Here is a 15153-nt window from a genome sequence, read left to right as displayed (position 1 = left end):
TCGGTTTCCACACCACTGTACACACTAGGGGCAGGAGAGAATTGGGAATATCAGAGAGAGTGAGAGAGACAACCGAAAACCCCTACTGAGAGTAATTGCGCAAAATTGATGTGAAATTTAATTGATACGCTACGATATGATGCGTCGCCGCTTAAGGGCGACATGAATGAATGAATGAATAAAGTGGAAAAAGGAAATTTGTGGAAAAAAGGATATTTCAGTTCGATACAAACACGGCAAAGGTAAACAACAACATTTTTTCCTAAACGGTTTGGAAACGTTCTGTTAACGGTTACACCTACTATTATTTGAGATAAGCTGATGGGGAACAAAACTAATTTGAAAACATGAAATGAAAAGTGGCAAGTGAAAAGTGACAAGTGGTGACATATTTCAACTTAGAAAAAAATTATTTAACACTTCTAGTCCTCTTCTTCTTGTTTGTGTGTGTGTTTTGTTCATCCCTCGAAGAAGATGATTTTAAATATGCCCGTTACAAACGGTCCATCCACCAATAACCAAAGTCAAAGTGAATTTTGTGATTTTTTAAAACGTAAATATCCCGACGATGAGAATGACATCAGCCCAACTGAAAATCGGAGTATAGAAAATCAAAACAGTGATAGTAATAATTCATGGAAGAAACAAAAGCACAATGAAGAGGAGGAGCAGGAGGAGGGGAGAAATCCTCAAAACTATGAAATGACCCCGGATACCACATCACCATCGACACCTTATAATAGCTGCGAGATTCCCACATCTTCGCCAGGAAAATATGCAACAACAAATAATGGGAATAACCAGACTTCTCCCACCACCTCCCACACTTCCTCTGCGGAGGTCACCCATGTCACCAGCACCAGTTCCAACACCTTCAACATTATGACCAATAATCCGGCATTCATAAATGATCTCTTTGCCTATGATGCGAATTTATTGGTGCCCACAACCTCGGCGGATAATATACTCAACAATGGCGAGCCCAGTTTTACCACACCCTCGGCCATTTGTGTAAATACCAACAGTCAACAATTTGAAGAGGAGAATGGAGATAATTGGCAGGCCACTGATCTCTTGGAACTCGATCATCGGTATAACTCCACATTGCAAACAGAAATCACCCAATTAAATCCCACGGTATCCCTGAAACCGCACGAGGAAAATTTGGTAACCATGGTCGAACAGCAACAGCGTCAAAACACCACCCATTCGAATCCTAATCCTCAGCATCAGCATATGCAATCCACTCCAAGACAATATATTTCCAATTCCCATGACGTCAACTCCAAATCATCTGCCGTATGCGGAAACCCCTTACTATCTCTGCACAATCAACAAATGCCCATAGACAGTGATCCCGACTTTGAGGATCGTAACCTATCATGGCTTTTGAATTTTAAATTTGATGAATTTCCCCATTTGAATCCTGACATTACGGGCGCACAAAATAAATCTCAGAGATCGGCATTAAATTGTAATGGTGGTAGCGGTGGTTATAAGGTTGTAAATGGAAATTCTTCTAATTCCGCCACAAATGGTCGAGAACGTTCAAAATCTCCGAAAAATGCAAATAAAGCCGGTAAGAAATTCGAGGAGTTAGTTATGGAGGTTACATCGGAAATGGAGGGCAGTGATATGGTCGTTGCTGAAAATGTTGTCATTGAGGATACCACTGTACCGCAAAGAGCGTAAGTATTGAAAGTAGGAGATTTATTAATGTAGTTTAGGCTATAACGTTAGGTTCATAAGTCTGTTATGGGAGGTATTTTAGGGTAAAATACGTAAGGTCGAAATGAAAAAAAGTTCTGCTGGGCAAACGAAATTTATAGCCTACACCAAGATGAACCAATAAAAAATCGGATCATTACATTGGAGTCGGGTCATCTACATCTCTAGGGCATATTAACAGTTATGTTAAAAAGAAACGACCTTCAAAATACCCAACATTTCAGAATATGGACCTAAAATTATCATTTTGCCACTGAGAGTCAGAAAATCGAATATACAATCACATAGATGCTAAAATGTACAGAATCCACATTTTCACATATAATAAATATGTTTTATTCAGAAGGGTATGTTACCATTTCAGAACCTTAAATGTCAAATTGGTTCTGGTTCACAAATCAAGAGATATTTGGGGCTTTGCTACACCATTTTCATTAAATCGAACGAAAATATATATGGAAATCTGAACCGATTTCACAAATTTCAATAGGATTCATCCTTGGGTCAAATAAATGAGCTGTACCAAATTTCATCAAAATCGGATTATAAATGCGACCTGTACTTTGTTTACAATTAAACATCAACAGACGGAGGGACGAACATTCCTTGACTCAGAAAGTAATTCTATGCATATTCTCAAAAGGAACCATGGGTCTATCTTGATTCCTTTTGCCAGTTACAAATATATGCCCAAAGACATTTTCTGCAAAATCAATATAAAATTTCATAATATAGACTCCAGGAGTCACATATTGGAGCTTCCAATTAAATAAAATGATCGGGACCATTATTAATTTTCAAAATACTTTTTCAGAGGGTCTGTTACCATTTCAGAACCCTAAATGCCAAATTGGTCCTGGTTCAGAAATGAGGATTTTCATATGAGGGTTATGTCATATTATAGATATGTTTTGAATCGTTTCTACTACCTTGTGAGTCACTTCGATTTGGAAGGGTCTTCGGAATATATAAAATAGTGTGTCAGAATATGTTCATATAATTTTTCATACTTATAGAAGGATGATCAGCCTCTTTTATTACAATAGAGCTACGTCAAAACCCCGAGGACATATGTACCTACATAAAATGTCAAAACATGGACCTAAAATGATAATTTTCCTTTAGAACCTTTAATCTCTAAGAGTCAGAAAATTCAACAGACTGTTACCAATCTAAAAAAACACAAAGGGATCTGGACCATTCAATATGGACTATTCCAAATATGCACATATAAAAAAATATTCTTTTTCAAAAGGGTATGTTACCATTTCGAAACCTAAGCACCAAATTATAGCATGTTCGTTTTGAAAATGCGGGTAGGACCTCAAAATACCTAAAATAGAGCGGATCCTTCAAATTTGGACTATGTCAGACATATGGACAAAAAATTTCAGGCGGTCTGTTAAATTTCATATTAGAACCCTAAATACATAATAGCTAGTTTCGTTAGAAAATGACCTCAGTTCTAAGGTCTTTTTTCTATAGAAAAAAAACGCACAGCCCTCAGTTTTGAGATCTATTTTTATAGAAAAAATCAGAGACATCAATTCTGAGGTATTTTCTTCTATAGAAAAAAATCGGAGTCCTCAGTTTTGAGGATTTTTTTTCTCTGTTCTGAGGAATTTTCTCTATAGAAAAAAATCCGAGTCCTCTGTTCTGAGGAATTTTTTCTATAGAAAAAAATCGAAGTCCACAGTTCTGAGGACTTTTTTTTCTATAGAAAAAAATCGAAGTCCATAGTTCTGAGGACTTTTTTTCTATAGAAAAAAATCGAAGTCCACAGTTCTGAGGACTTTTTTTCTATAGAAAAAAATCGAAGTCCACAGTTCTGAGGACTTTTTTTCTATAGAAAAAAATCGAAGTCCACAGTTCTGAGGACTTTTTTTCTATAGAAAAAAATCGAAGTCCACAGTTCTGAGGACTTTTTTTCTATAGAAAAAAATCGAAGTCCACAGTTCTGAGGACTTTTTTTCTATAGAAAAAAATCGAAGTCCACAGTTCTGAGGACTTTTTTTCTATTCTGAGGAATTTTTTTTTATAGAAAAAAATCGGAGTCCTCTGTTCTGAAGACTTTTTTCTTTAGAAAAAAACGAAGACCTGATTTCACTGAGGTATTTTTTTTCCTATGGAACAAATCGAAGACCTTAGTTCACTAAGGAATATTTTTCTATAAATACAATTTTCTAGCTGGTCTAGCTGCTGGTGCGCACCATCACTCTCGAAGGGAGTAACCGATATCACCAAAACCTTGCCTAATATGTCTCCCAAATTTAAATAAAGTTTGAATGTGGAGATTATCAGTCCACTTTCTCTGGAACCTCCACCCAAAAAATTGTCAACATTTTGCCGACAACGAATTTGATCATATAAGCGAGCGGAGGATCCGATTTGAATCAAAATTTGCACAACCCTATGGTTTAACCCACACCGTATAATGTTGGATTATGGGGATTGTCGTTCGTTTCGTCCTAGTACTTCCGCCGTAGGTTGAATTTTTCCATAGAAAAAATGTTGGAATGTTCAAAATTCGGACGGGGCCGACTATATGATACCCTTCACCAGTTTGGGTACATACAAGAGATGCTCATATGTACAATTTCCTTTCTGTAGAATAGACATAGCATCTATGGAGGACCATTGAAATGGAATCGGACAAAATTAACTGCGTGAAGTTGAAGATATTTGAACTAAATAAAACAACTCATAGAGATACAATCTGAAATCTATGAAAAATTTTATGTCAATCATCTAGCAAAATATGTATAAGATTTTATATATAGATGGGCGTCTTGAGCAACCGTGGTATCCACCATTTGGTATGCCGCAACACTATACGTTATTCGAAATTCATCTCGACACAAAATCCAAAATGAAAATATATATGTAAGCTATATCTTAACCTCAAACGTCTTTACTCCAATACGCTAAGCAATATTTAATCGGACACAAATATATCTACATCTGGACCGATTTCAACAACAAAACATCGTGCAAATAGAACAGGATTTATGGTGCACTATTTACACAAAATGGGACTATAGTATATATGTGAGCTATATTTAAATCCGAACTGATTTCAAACTTAACAAAAAGCATTCGTGAATATAGAACAAATTTAGACTCTTTGGTGCACCATTTACATAAAATCGAACGAAAATATATATGGGAGCTATATATAAATCTGAACTGATTCCAACAAAACTTCGCTTACATCAATCTGGACATAATTCAGTACTCTATGCAAAATGTTGTCTCAATCGGACCAATATTGGGAGTTTTATGCACCATTAACATAAAATCGTTATATATGGGAGCTATATCTAAATTTTAACCGATTCCAAAAAAACTTCGCTTACATCAATCTGGACCTAATTGTGTCAAATTTTGTCTCAGTCGAACCAATATTGGCGGTATGGTGATCCATTTACATAAAATCGGACGAATCTTTATATGGGAGCTAAATCTGAACCGATTTCAACAAAACCTGGCATATATCAATCTAGGCCTAATTCAGTAATCTATGCTAAATTTTGTCTCAATCGGACCAATATTGGGAGTTTGATGCACCATTAACATAAAATCGTTATATATGGGAGCTATATCTAAATTTTAACCGATTCCAACAAAACTTCGCTTACATCAATCTGGGCCTAATTGTGCCAAATTTTGTCTCAGTCGAACCAATATTGGCGGTATGGTGTTCCATTTACATAAAATCGGACGAAACTGTATATGGGAGCTATATCTAAATCTGAACCGATTTTCTCCAATTTCGTCCTTGGGCGTCCAAGTAAGTGATATGTGCCAAATTTCATCCAAATCGGCTCATAAATGCGACCTATCCTTTGTTCATAAATCGACTCATAAAGTGATTGTATACATATTCTCAAAAGGAGCCATGGGTCTATATTGATTTCTTTTACTGTTAAAAACATATGCTCAAAGACATAATACCCTGTACCACAGTGTGGTGAAGGGTATAAAAATCGCACAGACCTCAGAACTGAGGTCTTTTTCCTATAGAAAGAAATTGGAGACCTCAGTTTTAAGGACTATTTTTCTATAGAAAAAATCGGTGTCCTCAGTTCTGAAAAAATCTTTTTTTTTCGAAGAAAATGCTCACGCATATAGAGATTTATTTATTATTTTTATATTCAGGACTATTTAAGTTTTATATAAAAAAAATATTTAATTCCTTATTAAAGTTTCTTAAAAATTAAAAATTTTCTTTTTTATTTTCCCCTTTCCAACAAAAAATCGTTCCCACCACCTTTCAACTATAATCCTTGATGGTGGTCGTCGTCTTGCTGCCGATAAATAATGTCCTACCTTGGCTGTTTTATGTGTGGTCGATGTGGCATAAACCACAAACTACAACAACAAAAAACTCCTCATCCCCATTTTCAGGCCGAAGAAACCACCATTCACATACACCGAACTAATCGAATACGCCCTTGAGGATAAGGGTGAGCTGACAGTCTCCGGCATCTATACATGGATATCGTAAGTAGTAGAAAAAAATCGTATTATATTGTGGAGGGTGAACTACCACTGTAGAGAACGCCATTTTGTAGACAACAAATGTGGCGAGGGTGGATAACATAGTGGAGAGCTCCAACACCACCAAACACTCCTATCTACCAATCATGTAAATGGGGGGCTACTGATGGGGGTGGTGTGTGTGTGTGTGTGTTCGAGCCTGCTCTTCATACCCAAAGAAAAGTAAATTAAACTTTTCGTTGATCAGTTAACAAATCTTTCGTTTTTGAAGTATTTCTGTTTGTTTTTCAAGTTTTGTAAAGAATTTCAATTTGTTGTTGTTACATAGTTTTGAAATCCATAAAAAACGTATATGTAAGAGTGTGTGTAAACAGTGTTGTTATTGTTTTTTTTTTTTTTTTTTTTATTAAACCACATGAGGATATTTGTTATTGCAACGTGAAATTTATTCTTAGCAATGTTGTTAAGGTGAATTATTATGTCTTCAAGTAATTCATGTGGAATTCTCTCATGAATAATTTCCCCTTTTCCCTTCCGCAGCATAGTTGAGCTACTTTAAATAGTAAATAGGGACAGTTGGAATTCCATGTAAGCATTTTTTTATGTAGCAATACCTCTCCCTCTCTCTCTATATACATACTCTTAAAACTGCACTCTCTCTGTTTGTCAGGATGTGTTCGGATGAGTTCGAATTTATTACTCCTTTCTTTTGTTTTGACTTTTAATATTCGAACAAGGTTTGTTTGGCATTCTTTTTGGGTTATCTTCGATTGTTGGTTGTTCTTTTGCAAGGCTTTTAGGAATTTCATTCATTTATTAGCATTGTTGTTGTTGTTATTTGTTGTCAAAGAACCCGGTGGATTATCAACAAGTTGCTAATTATTGCACACAACAAACTTATTTGTTTTTTTTTTAATAAAGAAAAAAATGAACTGAGGTCTTTGCGACATTTTTATATAGAAAAACACCACTTTGAGTTGTTGTTGTTGTAGCAGCCCTATTGCTTTTACACAATGGGCTGAGATGACAGACGTTGGCCGAGTAAGACTCGGGTCGTTTCGGATCGTAGACCCCTCTGTCGAGGAAACGGAAACCACTTTGGGTATATTCAACAGATGAATCCTAACAGATGTCGCATTTTTGAAATTATATATGGGAGCTCTATCTAAATCTGGACCAATTTTCATGCCAAATTTCATGCAAATCCGAAGATATATAGGAACACTGGTTCATCAGTTACTTTACATCGGATGATAATATATACGGGAGCTATATCTAAATCTGACCCAATTTTCACAAAACCTAACACACATTTGGTCGTTTCCGGTATTGCAAGAATCTACTAGATTTTACTATTTTCTTCCATAACATAAAGGAAATTGAGTTATCGTTGTAAAAAGTAGTAGATTCTTGCAGTACGGGAACATACCAATTATTATATACTTAATTCAGTACTCTATGCCAAATTTCGTGCTAATCGAACGATATGTAGGGACTTTGGTGCACCATTTACATAAAATCGGACAAAAATATATATGGGAGCTATATCGAAACCTGAACCGATTTTCCCAAAACTCCTTACTCATCATTCTAGACTTAGTTCAGTACGCTATGCCAAATTTTGTTGCATTATTTACTTAAAATCGGACGAACATATATATGGGAGCTATATCTAAATCTGAACCGATTTTCATGAAACTTAGCACACATCATTCCAGGCTTAATTCAGTACGCTGTGCCAAATTTCATACAAATCGGATATATAGGGACTTTGGTGCACCATTTACACAAAATCGGGCGAAAATATATATGGTACCTATCTCTAAATCTGAACCGATTATACCGAAACTTATCACTCATCATTCTAGACTCAATTCATTACGCTATGCCAAATTTCGCGCAAATCGGAGGATATACAGGGACTTTGGTGCACTATTTACCATAAATCGGACGAAAATATATATGGGATCTACATCTAAATCTGAACTGATTGCCATGAAATTTAACACACGTATTTCTGGACTTTATTCAGTACGCTATGCCAAATTTCGTACAAATCGAAAGATATACATATAAGGAGTTTGGTGCACCATTTACATAAAATCGGACGATAATATATATGGAAGCTATATCTAAATCTGAACCGATTTTCATGAAACTTAGCACACATCATTCTAGGCTTAATTCAGTACGCTATGCCGTTTTTCCTGCATATAAGAAGATATATAGGGACATTGGTACACAATTTACCTAAAATCGGACGAAAATATATATGGAAGGTATATCTAAATCTGAACTAATTTTCCCAATTTCAATAGGGTTCGTCCTTGGGCCAAATAGACGAGCTGTGCCAAATTTCATCCAATTCGGATGATTAATGCGACCTGCACTTTATTTACAGACGGAAAGTGATTCTATGCATATTATCAAAAGAAACCATGGGTCTATCTCGTTTCATTTTGCCTGTTACAAACATATGCACAAAGACATAATACCCTGCACAACAGAGTGGTGAAGGGTATAAAAATTACCTAAGTGAACTGAGGTCTATGCGATTTTTTTCTATATAGGAAAAAAATGACCTCAGTGAACTGAGGTCTATGCGATTTTTTCTAGAGAAAAAATGACCTCCGTGAACTGAGGTCTATGCGATTTTTTCTAGAGAAAAAAATGACCTCAGTGAACTGAGGTCTATGCGATTTGTTTCTATAGGAAAAAAATCTTTGCGATTTTTTCTACAGTTTTTGCGATTTTTTTTCTATAGAAAAAAATGACTTCCGTGAACTGAGGTCTATGCGATTTTTTTCTATATAGGAAAAAAATGACCTCAGTGAACTGAGTTCTACGCGATTTTTTTCTATATAGAAAAAAATGACCTCAGTGAACTGAGGTCTGTGATTTTTTATGGAAAAAAAGAGACCTCAGAACTGAGGTCTATGACTTTTTTCTATAGAAAAAGGACCTGAGAATCATTTATGCCATATATTTTCAAATTGCATTTTTACCAAATCCCCCACCTATAACAAAAAGTTTTCTAAAATTATTTTTTTTATTGTTGTTGTAGTTCATGGACAGATTTAATGTAAATTCTTCTAATGAGTCGCTTTGACGAAAGACATTTCAATGTTTTATTAACCTCATTCAGGTGCGTCGTAGTAAATATTTCAACATATCACACAACCCCATTTGCTTTTCAGGAAAATCAGTTGGAGGTGGGGTTAATGATGTCTCCACAGGTGAAAATTCCAATTCCAACCCCCATTTATTTACTAACCTGAGGTCTGCCATAGGTAAATTTGTATTTCGACCCACAATGGTGGGTGGTTGGTTGGTGGTTAATAACTAGGCGGCAGGCCACCCCATTTCTTGTGTGAGTGTGTGTGTTCATTGGGTGGGTAGAGTAGCTCATATAGTATTTGATTTAATGGTAGGAATGATTTTTTTCTAGTCAATAAACTAACCAGACCAGTCAGAATGACGATGAGGTTCTGCCAGTCAATACATAGAAGGTATATACAGGTGAATATTGTATTGTATTTGGGGACGGGGGAATGTTGAGTTCATTGGTAGTAGTGTTGGTGGCTGATGTTTGGAATTGTCTACGAAAAAAAAAATAATATTTGTAAAATTGGTCGGTTGTTCCAATGAAAAAAAAATCGTGTGTTCCATAGGAAAAATTATTTTCACATTGTGAGGAGTGATTTCTTGGGAACAAAAATAATATAAATTATTAGATTTTCCTGAGGAATGCATTCTTATTAAAATCATTCTTCCAGGAGTTCTACAAAAAAACTCAAATTGTAAAAAAAATCGACCAAAAAATGATGATGATTTTGGGCGTTTTTTTTCAATTGAAAAACATCGTCAAAATTATGATGATGATGATAATATTGACACAAAATCATATTCCAATTTTTTTCTAAAGGCCAAATACCCAACATTAAAAATATTTTTTTTCCGACCAAAAAAAATTATTAAAATTTTGGTCGGTTTTTTTTGGTTTCTTTTTTTTTTTGAAAAATATAACATTCATCAGGATAACACACATTTCCGTAAAAAATAAAACCTACTTAAAAAAATAATTTTTGGTACAAAATTGCAAATAAAATTGTCCAACATTGGCAACTCTCTTTGACTGGTTCGGTGGTAGTTTTTCTATTTTTTTCATTTTTTTTTTTTTCATTTTTTTGATTTCGTAGGTATGACAGGTAATTGTGAAACTATGTAAATTCATATATGATTTATGCACGCAATCTATATTAACATTTCTTTTTAAGTGGTTTTTCGCTTAACTTTCTTCTTCGGGGGGCAATGGGTGCTGGAAGGGAATTATGAATTAAAGTTTTTTTAGATAAAAAGAAACCATTTATTTTATTTAGTTTTTTTGTTTTTATTGTTGTTTCTAGAAACCTTGAAAATCTAGTGATAGATACTTAACCTACAGAATAATGGCTTATAATTGGTGTTCATGGATCATATCAAAGGGAGGGTTGGGTGAAAGATCTCTGAAAAATCCAGGAATATGAAAATTTATTTTTTTTTCTATAGAAAAAAGAACCCAAAACTGTGGTCAGTGCGATTTTTTTCTATAGAAGAAATATCTCAGTGAACTGAGATCTATGCGATTTTCTATAGAAAAAAAAAATACCTCAGAATTGAGGTCTTTGCGATTTTTTCTATAGAAAAAAAAATACCTCAGAACTGAGGTGTGTGCGATTTTTTTCGATAAAAAATAGGACCTCAGAACTGAGGTCTGTGCAATTTGTATACCCTTCACCACACTGTGGTACAGGGTATTATGTCTTTGTGCATATGTTTGTAACAGGCAAAAGGAAACGAGATAGACACATGGTTCCTTTTGAGAATATGCATATAATCACTTTCTAAGTCGATTTATGCATGTCCGTCCGTCCGTCTGTCTGTCTGTCCATGTTAAATTGTAAACAAAGTACAGATCGCATTTATAATCCGATTTGGATGAAATTTGGCACATCTCATTTGTTTGGCCCAAGGACGAACCCTATTGAAATTGAGAAAAATCGGTTCAGATTTAGATATAGCTCCCATATATATTTTCGTCCGATTTAGGGTAAATGGGGCACCAAAGTCCTCTATATATTTCGATTTGCATGAAATTTGTCATAGAGTACTGAATTAGGTCTAGAATGACGTGTGCTAAGTTTCGTGAAAATCGGTCCAGATTTAGATATAGCTCCAATATATAGTTTAGACCGATTTCATGTAAATGGTGTACCAAATCCCTATATATCATTGGATTTGCACGAAATTTGGCATAACGTACTGAATTGAGCCTAGAGTGATGTCTGTAAAGTTTCGAGAAAATCGGTCCAGACTTAGATATAGCTCCATTATATAGTTTCGTCCGATTTCATATAAATGGTGCACCAAAGTCCCTATATATCTTTCGATTTGCACGAAATTTGCCATAACGTACTGAATTGAGCCTAGAATGATGTCTGCCAAGTTTCGGGAGAATCGGTCGAGTTTTAGATATAGCTCCCATATATATTTTCGTCCGATTTCATGTAAATAGTGTACTAAATCCCGATATATCCTTCGATTTGCACAGCATTTGGCATAGCGTACTGAATTGAGCCTAGAGTGATGTCTGTAAAGTTTCGAGAAAATCGGTCCAGACTTAGATATAGCTCCATTATATAGTTTCGTCCGATTTCATATAAATGGTGCACCAAAGTCCCTATATATCTTTCGATTTCCACGAAATTTGGCATAGCGTACTGAATTGAGCCTAGAATGATGTCTGCCAAGTTTCGTGAGAATCGGTCGAGATTTAGATATAGCTGTCAAATATAGTTTCGTCCTATTTCATTTAAAGGTGCACCAAAGTCCCTATATATCTTTCGATTTGCACGAAATTCGGCATTGTGTACTGAATTGAGCCTAGAGTGATGTCTGCCAAGTTTCGAGAAAATCGGTCAGGGTTTAGATATAGCTCCCATATATATTTTAGTCCGATTTAATGTAAATTTAGTCCAGAATGATGTGTGCCAAGTTTCGTGAAAATCGGTTGAGATTTAGATATAGCTCCCTTTTATTATAGATTGATTTTCAGTAATTGACGCACCAAGGAACCAACTCCTCATGTTAGTCAGATTGACATCAAAGTTTGCACAACGTACAAAATTGAGCATAGAATTACGTAGTTGCGTTTTCTAGAAGTACAGACATAGCCCAACGGATGACCTATATATATTTGTTTGAAGTCGATTTGCATACTTTTGTCCCATTGTAACAAACGAATGACATGTTTATGGATAGATCTCGGTAGATTCACATTTAGATAAATATCACATATTTTATTTCATTTAATTTCATGTTTATTGTCCGGTTTAGTATACCCATAGTGGTGAAGGGTATCATATAGTCGGCCCCGTCCGACTTTACTACTTTCCTTACTGGTTTTCTATAGAAAAACTGAGATCTGTGGGAATTTTTTCTATAGAAAAAAATGACCTCAGTGAACAGAGGTCTATAGAAAATAATATCTCTGAACTTAGATCGGATTTTTTTCTATAGAAAAAACACCTCAAAACTGAGGTCTGTGATTTGTTTTTTCCTATAGAAAAAAATACCTCATAACTGCGGTCTGCAATTTTTTTACTATAGAAAAAAACTTCTGAGGTCGGTGTGGTTTTTTTTTCTATAGATAAAAGAAGATCTCATTTCTGAGGCCTCACTTCTGAAAATATAAAAATTGAAACCGACAAATTTCCATTATTTTAAAAATTTTCGCATCATTGCATTTAACGTTCGTGTTGAAATAATAATTCAAAATTGTTTAATTGGTATTTACCCTTCTTCATGACCTTTAGCTCGAAGGTATTAACGACAATGTGTTAAAGGTTACATGCCTACCCTGGAACCACCCCTACAATTTAAGCAAATTTCGATGCGATAAACGATCATAAATTGCAGGATAATTTTCACAGTCAGTCATGCGTGTATGACACCCCATATCAAGGGAATAAAAATAGCGAAGGGGCCAGCTAACCGGAAAGGACAAGCTATGGTCAATAAAATAAATGTGAATTTACATGCCAATATCCGTTCAATTTCTAATTCCCGAACAAATGGTTGCTGTGTAGAGGTCCTTATCATTAAACCAATATCGAGGAACATATGACAGCAACACCTGATGTTTGATGGGTGGGTGCATGTGTGTGTGGTGGGGGAAAACGTATGTCCAGCGATGGCATATGACTTTGAAAAGCGGAACTGTAATTAAACATCACGTGGCGCCGGTGCATATCCTTCAATTGGGAAAATAAAGTAAATGATGACCAAAAGTTTCCATCTACCTGTCCGGATGCACTGACACATTGCGATTCAACGGTGGTCTTATGACACAAAAAACAACCCTTATTGGAATTAAAGTGGAATTCGAATTCTTACTACAACTTCAACGTTTAGTTGTAGCCCCTCCTCCATCCTAATCAAAACACCATTTAAACGTTTTTCAACATTATAAGCAAAAAAATTATATTAATTACTTTTATTGTCATCATTATACGAATAGTTAATAGTTATGAGCATTGTAACGACCTACTAGCGAAGTAGAGGCGGGAAGCATGACGAAAATGTATTCGATGGAATGTGTGTAAACATGCAAACATAATACAGTTCTGAGGAAAACTTCACTTCGAAGGTAGTTTTTTTATATGAAATAAATCAGATTCCAGTTCTGAGGTTGTTTTTTTCTATAGAACAAAATATGAGGCCTCAGTTCACTGCGGTATTTCTTTCTATCGAAAATTTTATCGGACTTCAATTCTATAGAAATATATCAGACCTCACTTATCTGAGACCAGTGAGTGGAGCAGTAAAGTTGGACGGGACGGGACGGACCATAAAATACCCTACACAGCTACCTAGGAACTCTAACTTTCTGCGGATTTCTATTGCGATCCTGGGCAATATTTCGTGATAGTTGCACCCTCTTGCCCGATTAGAGGTCAAGAGGTCACCTCTTCCTTACACTGACATTTTTTCTGAATATTACTAATATTCCGTACAGTCCTTCTAATTACTTGTCCATATTCCCTTCACAGTGGGTTGTTTTGTGATGTTCGGCTTAAAATTGTGGCTATAAATCGACAAAAAAAAGTACAAAAAAATCAAGTTTTCGGTCCACTTTATCCCAAAATTATTATCTGATCATCACCGACAATTATAAGCATTGTCCTTGACCATAACTGGAACCTCATGGAACATTTCAAAGCGATCAGCGCTATACTTCCGCCCTCCAGTGTTGTAATGGGTTACTAAATAATATCTGAATACGTAAGCACCTGAAAATATTTAAGTGTAGCTCCCACATCCGAGTAATTTGTATCAATTTAAAGGCCAACCACTCTTCTAGGGTATACGTTCTTCAGAAGAAAATATATCCGGCATAAAATACAAATTTTGTTATTTTTCACACAAAAGTCAGGGTCCATTTGACCAAATAAATATTGACCGATCTTTTTCAAAACAAGCAAGCTTATTCTTTAGTTCGATCCCCTTCTCAATGTAAAAATTCCCGATGTTTGGGCCACAATTGCAGACCCTGCAATCCATTTCATCCCGTAAATATGAACCAATCTGTATCAAAAACAATAGGGGTCTCCTTTGGGCCGAACCCATTCCACATGCAAAAATGTCATGAAGATTGGTCCATAACTGTGGTCTGTATCGTTTTTACAAATTATAATGGACAAACGGTCGGACCGAAATCGACTCAGCTAGTCGAGATATGACGATATAAATATTTCGCGGCGTTACAAACTCTTGGGGCTGCACAAAGCTATTATACCCTGATAACATAGTTGTGTAGGGTATACATATCGGACCTCAGTTTAGAAAAAATATTAAATTCACAGACCTCAGATCCGAGGTATTTTT

The 15153-nt window shown here is 35.4% G+C and overlaps 1 protein-coding gene across 1 annotated transcript; it reads left to right on the top strand.

Annotated features, from left to right (window-relative positions):
• Positions 1-486: 486 nt before the first annotated feature.
• Positions 487-6235, top strand: LOC133328420 (uncharacterized protein DDB_G0287625-like). Its single transcript, XM_061536990.1, has 2 exons — positions 487-1688; positions 6136-6235. The coding sequence occupies exons 1-2, from the start codon at positions 487-489 to the stop codon at positions 6233-6235; spliced, it is 1302 nt and encodes a 433-aa protein (XP_061392974.1).
• Positions 6236-15153: the final 8918 nt, after the last annotated feature.

The sequence above is a fragment of the Musca vetustissima genome, unplaced genomic scaffold (assembly GCF_032173495.1).
Source record: "Musca vetustissima isolate MV318-11 ecotype Yass unplaced genomic scaffold, APGP_CSIRO_Mvet_v1 utg141969, whole genome shotgun sequence".
NCBI lineage: Eukaryota > Metazoa > Arthropoda > Insecta > Diptera > Muscidae > Musca > Musca vetustissima.
The sequence above is the reverse complement of the archived record's forward strand: the minus strand, read 5'-3'. Positions and strand labels throughout refer to the sequence as shown.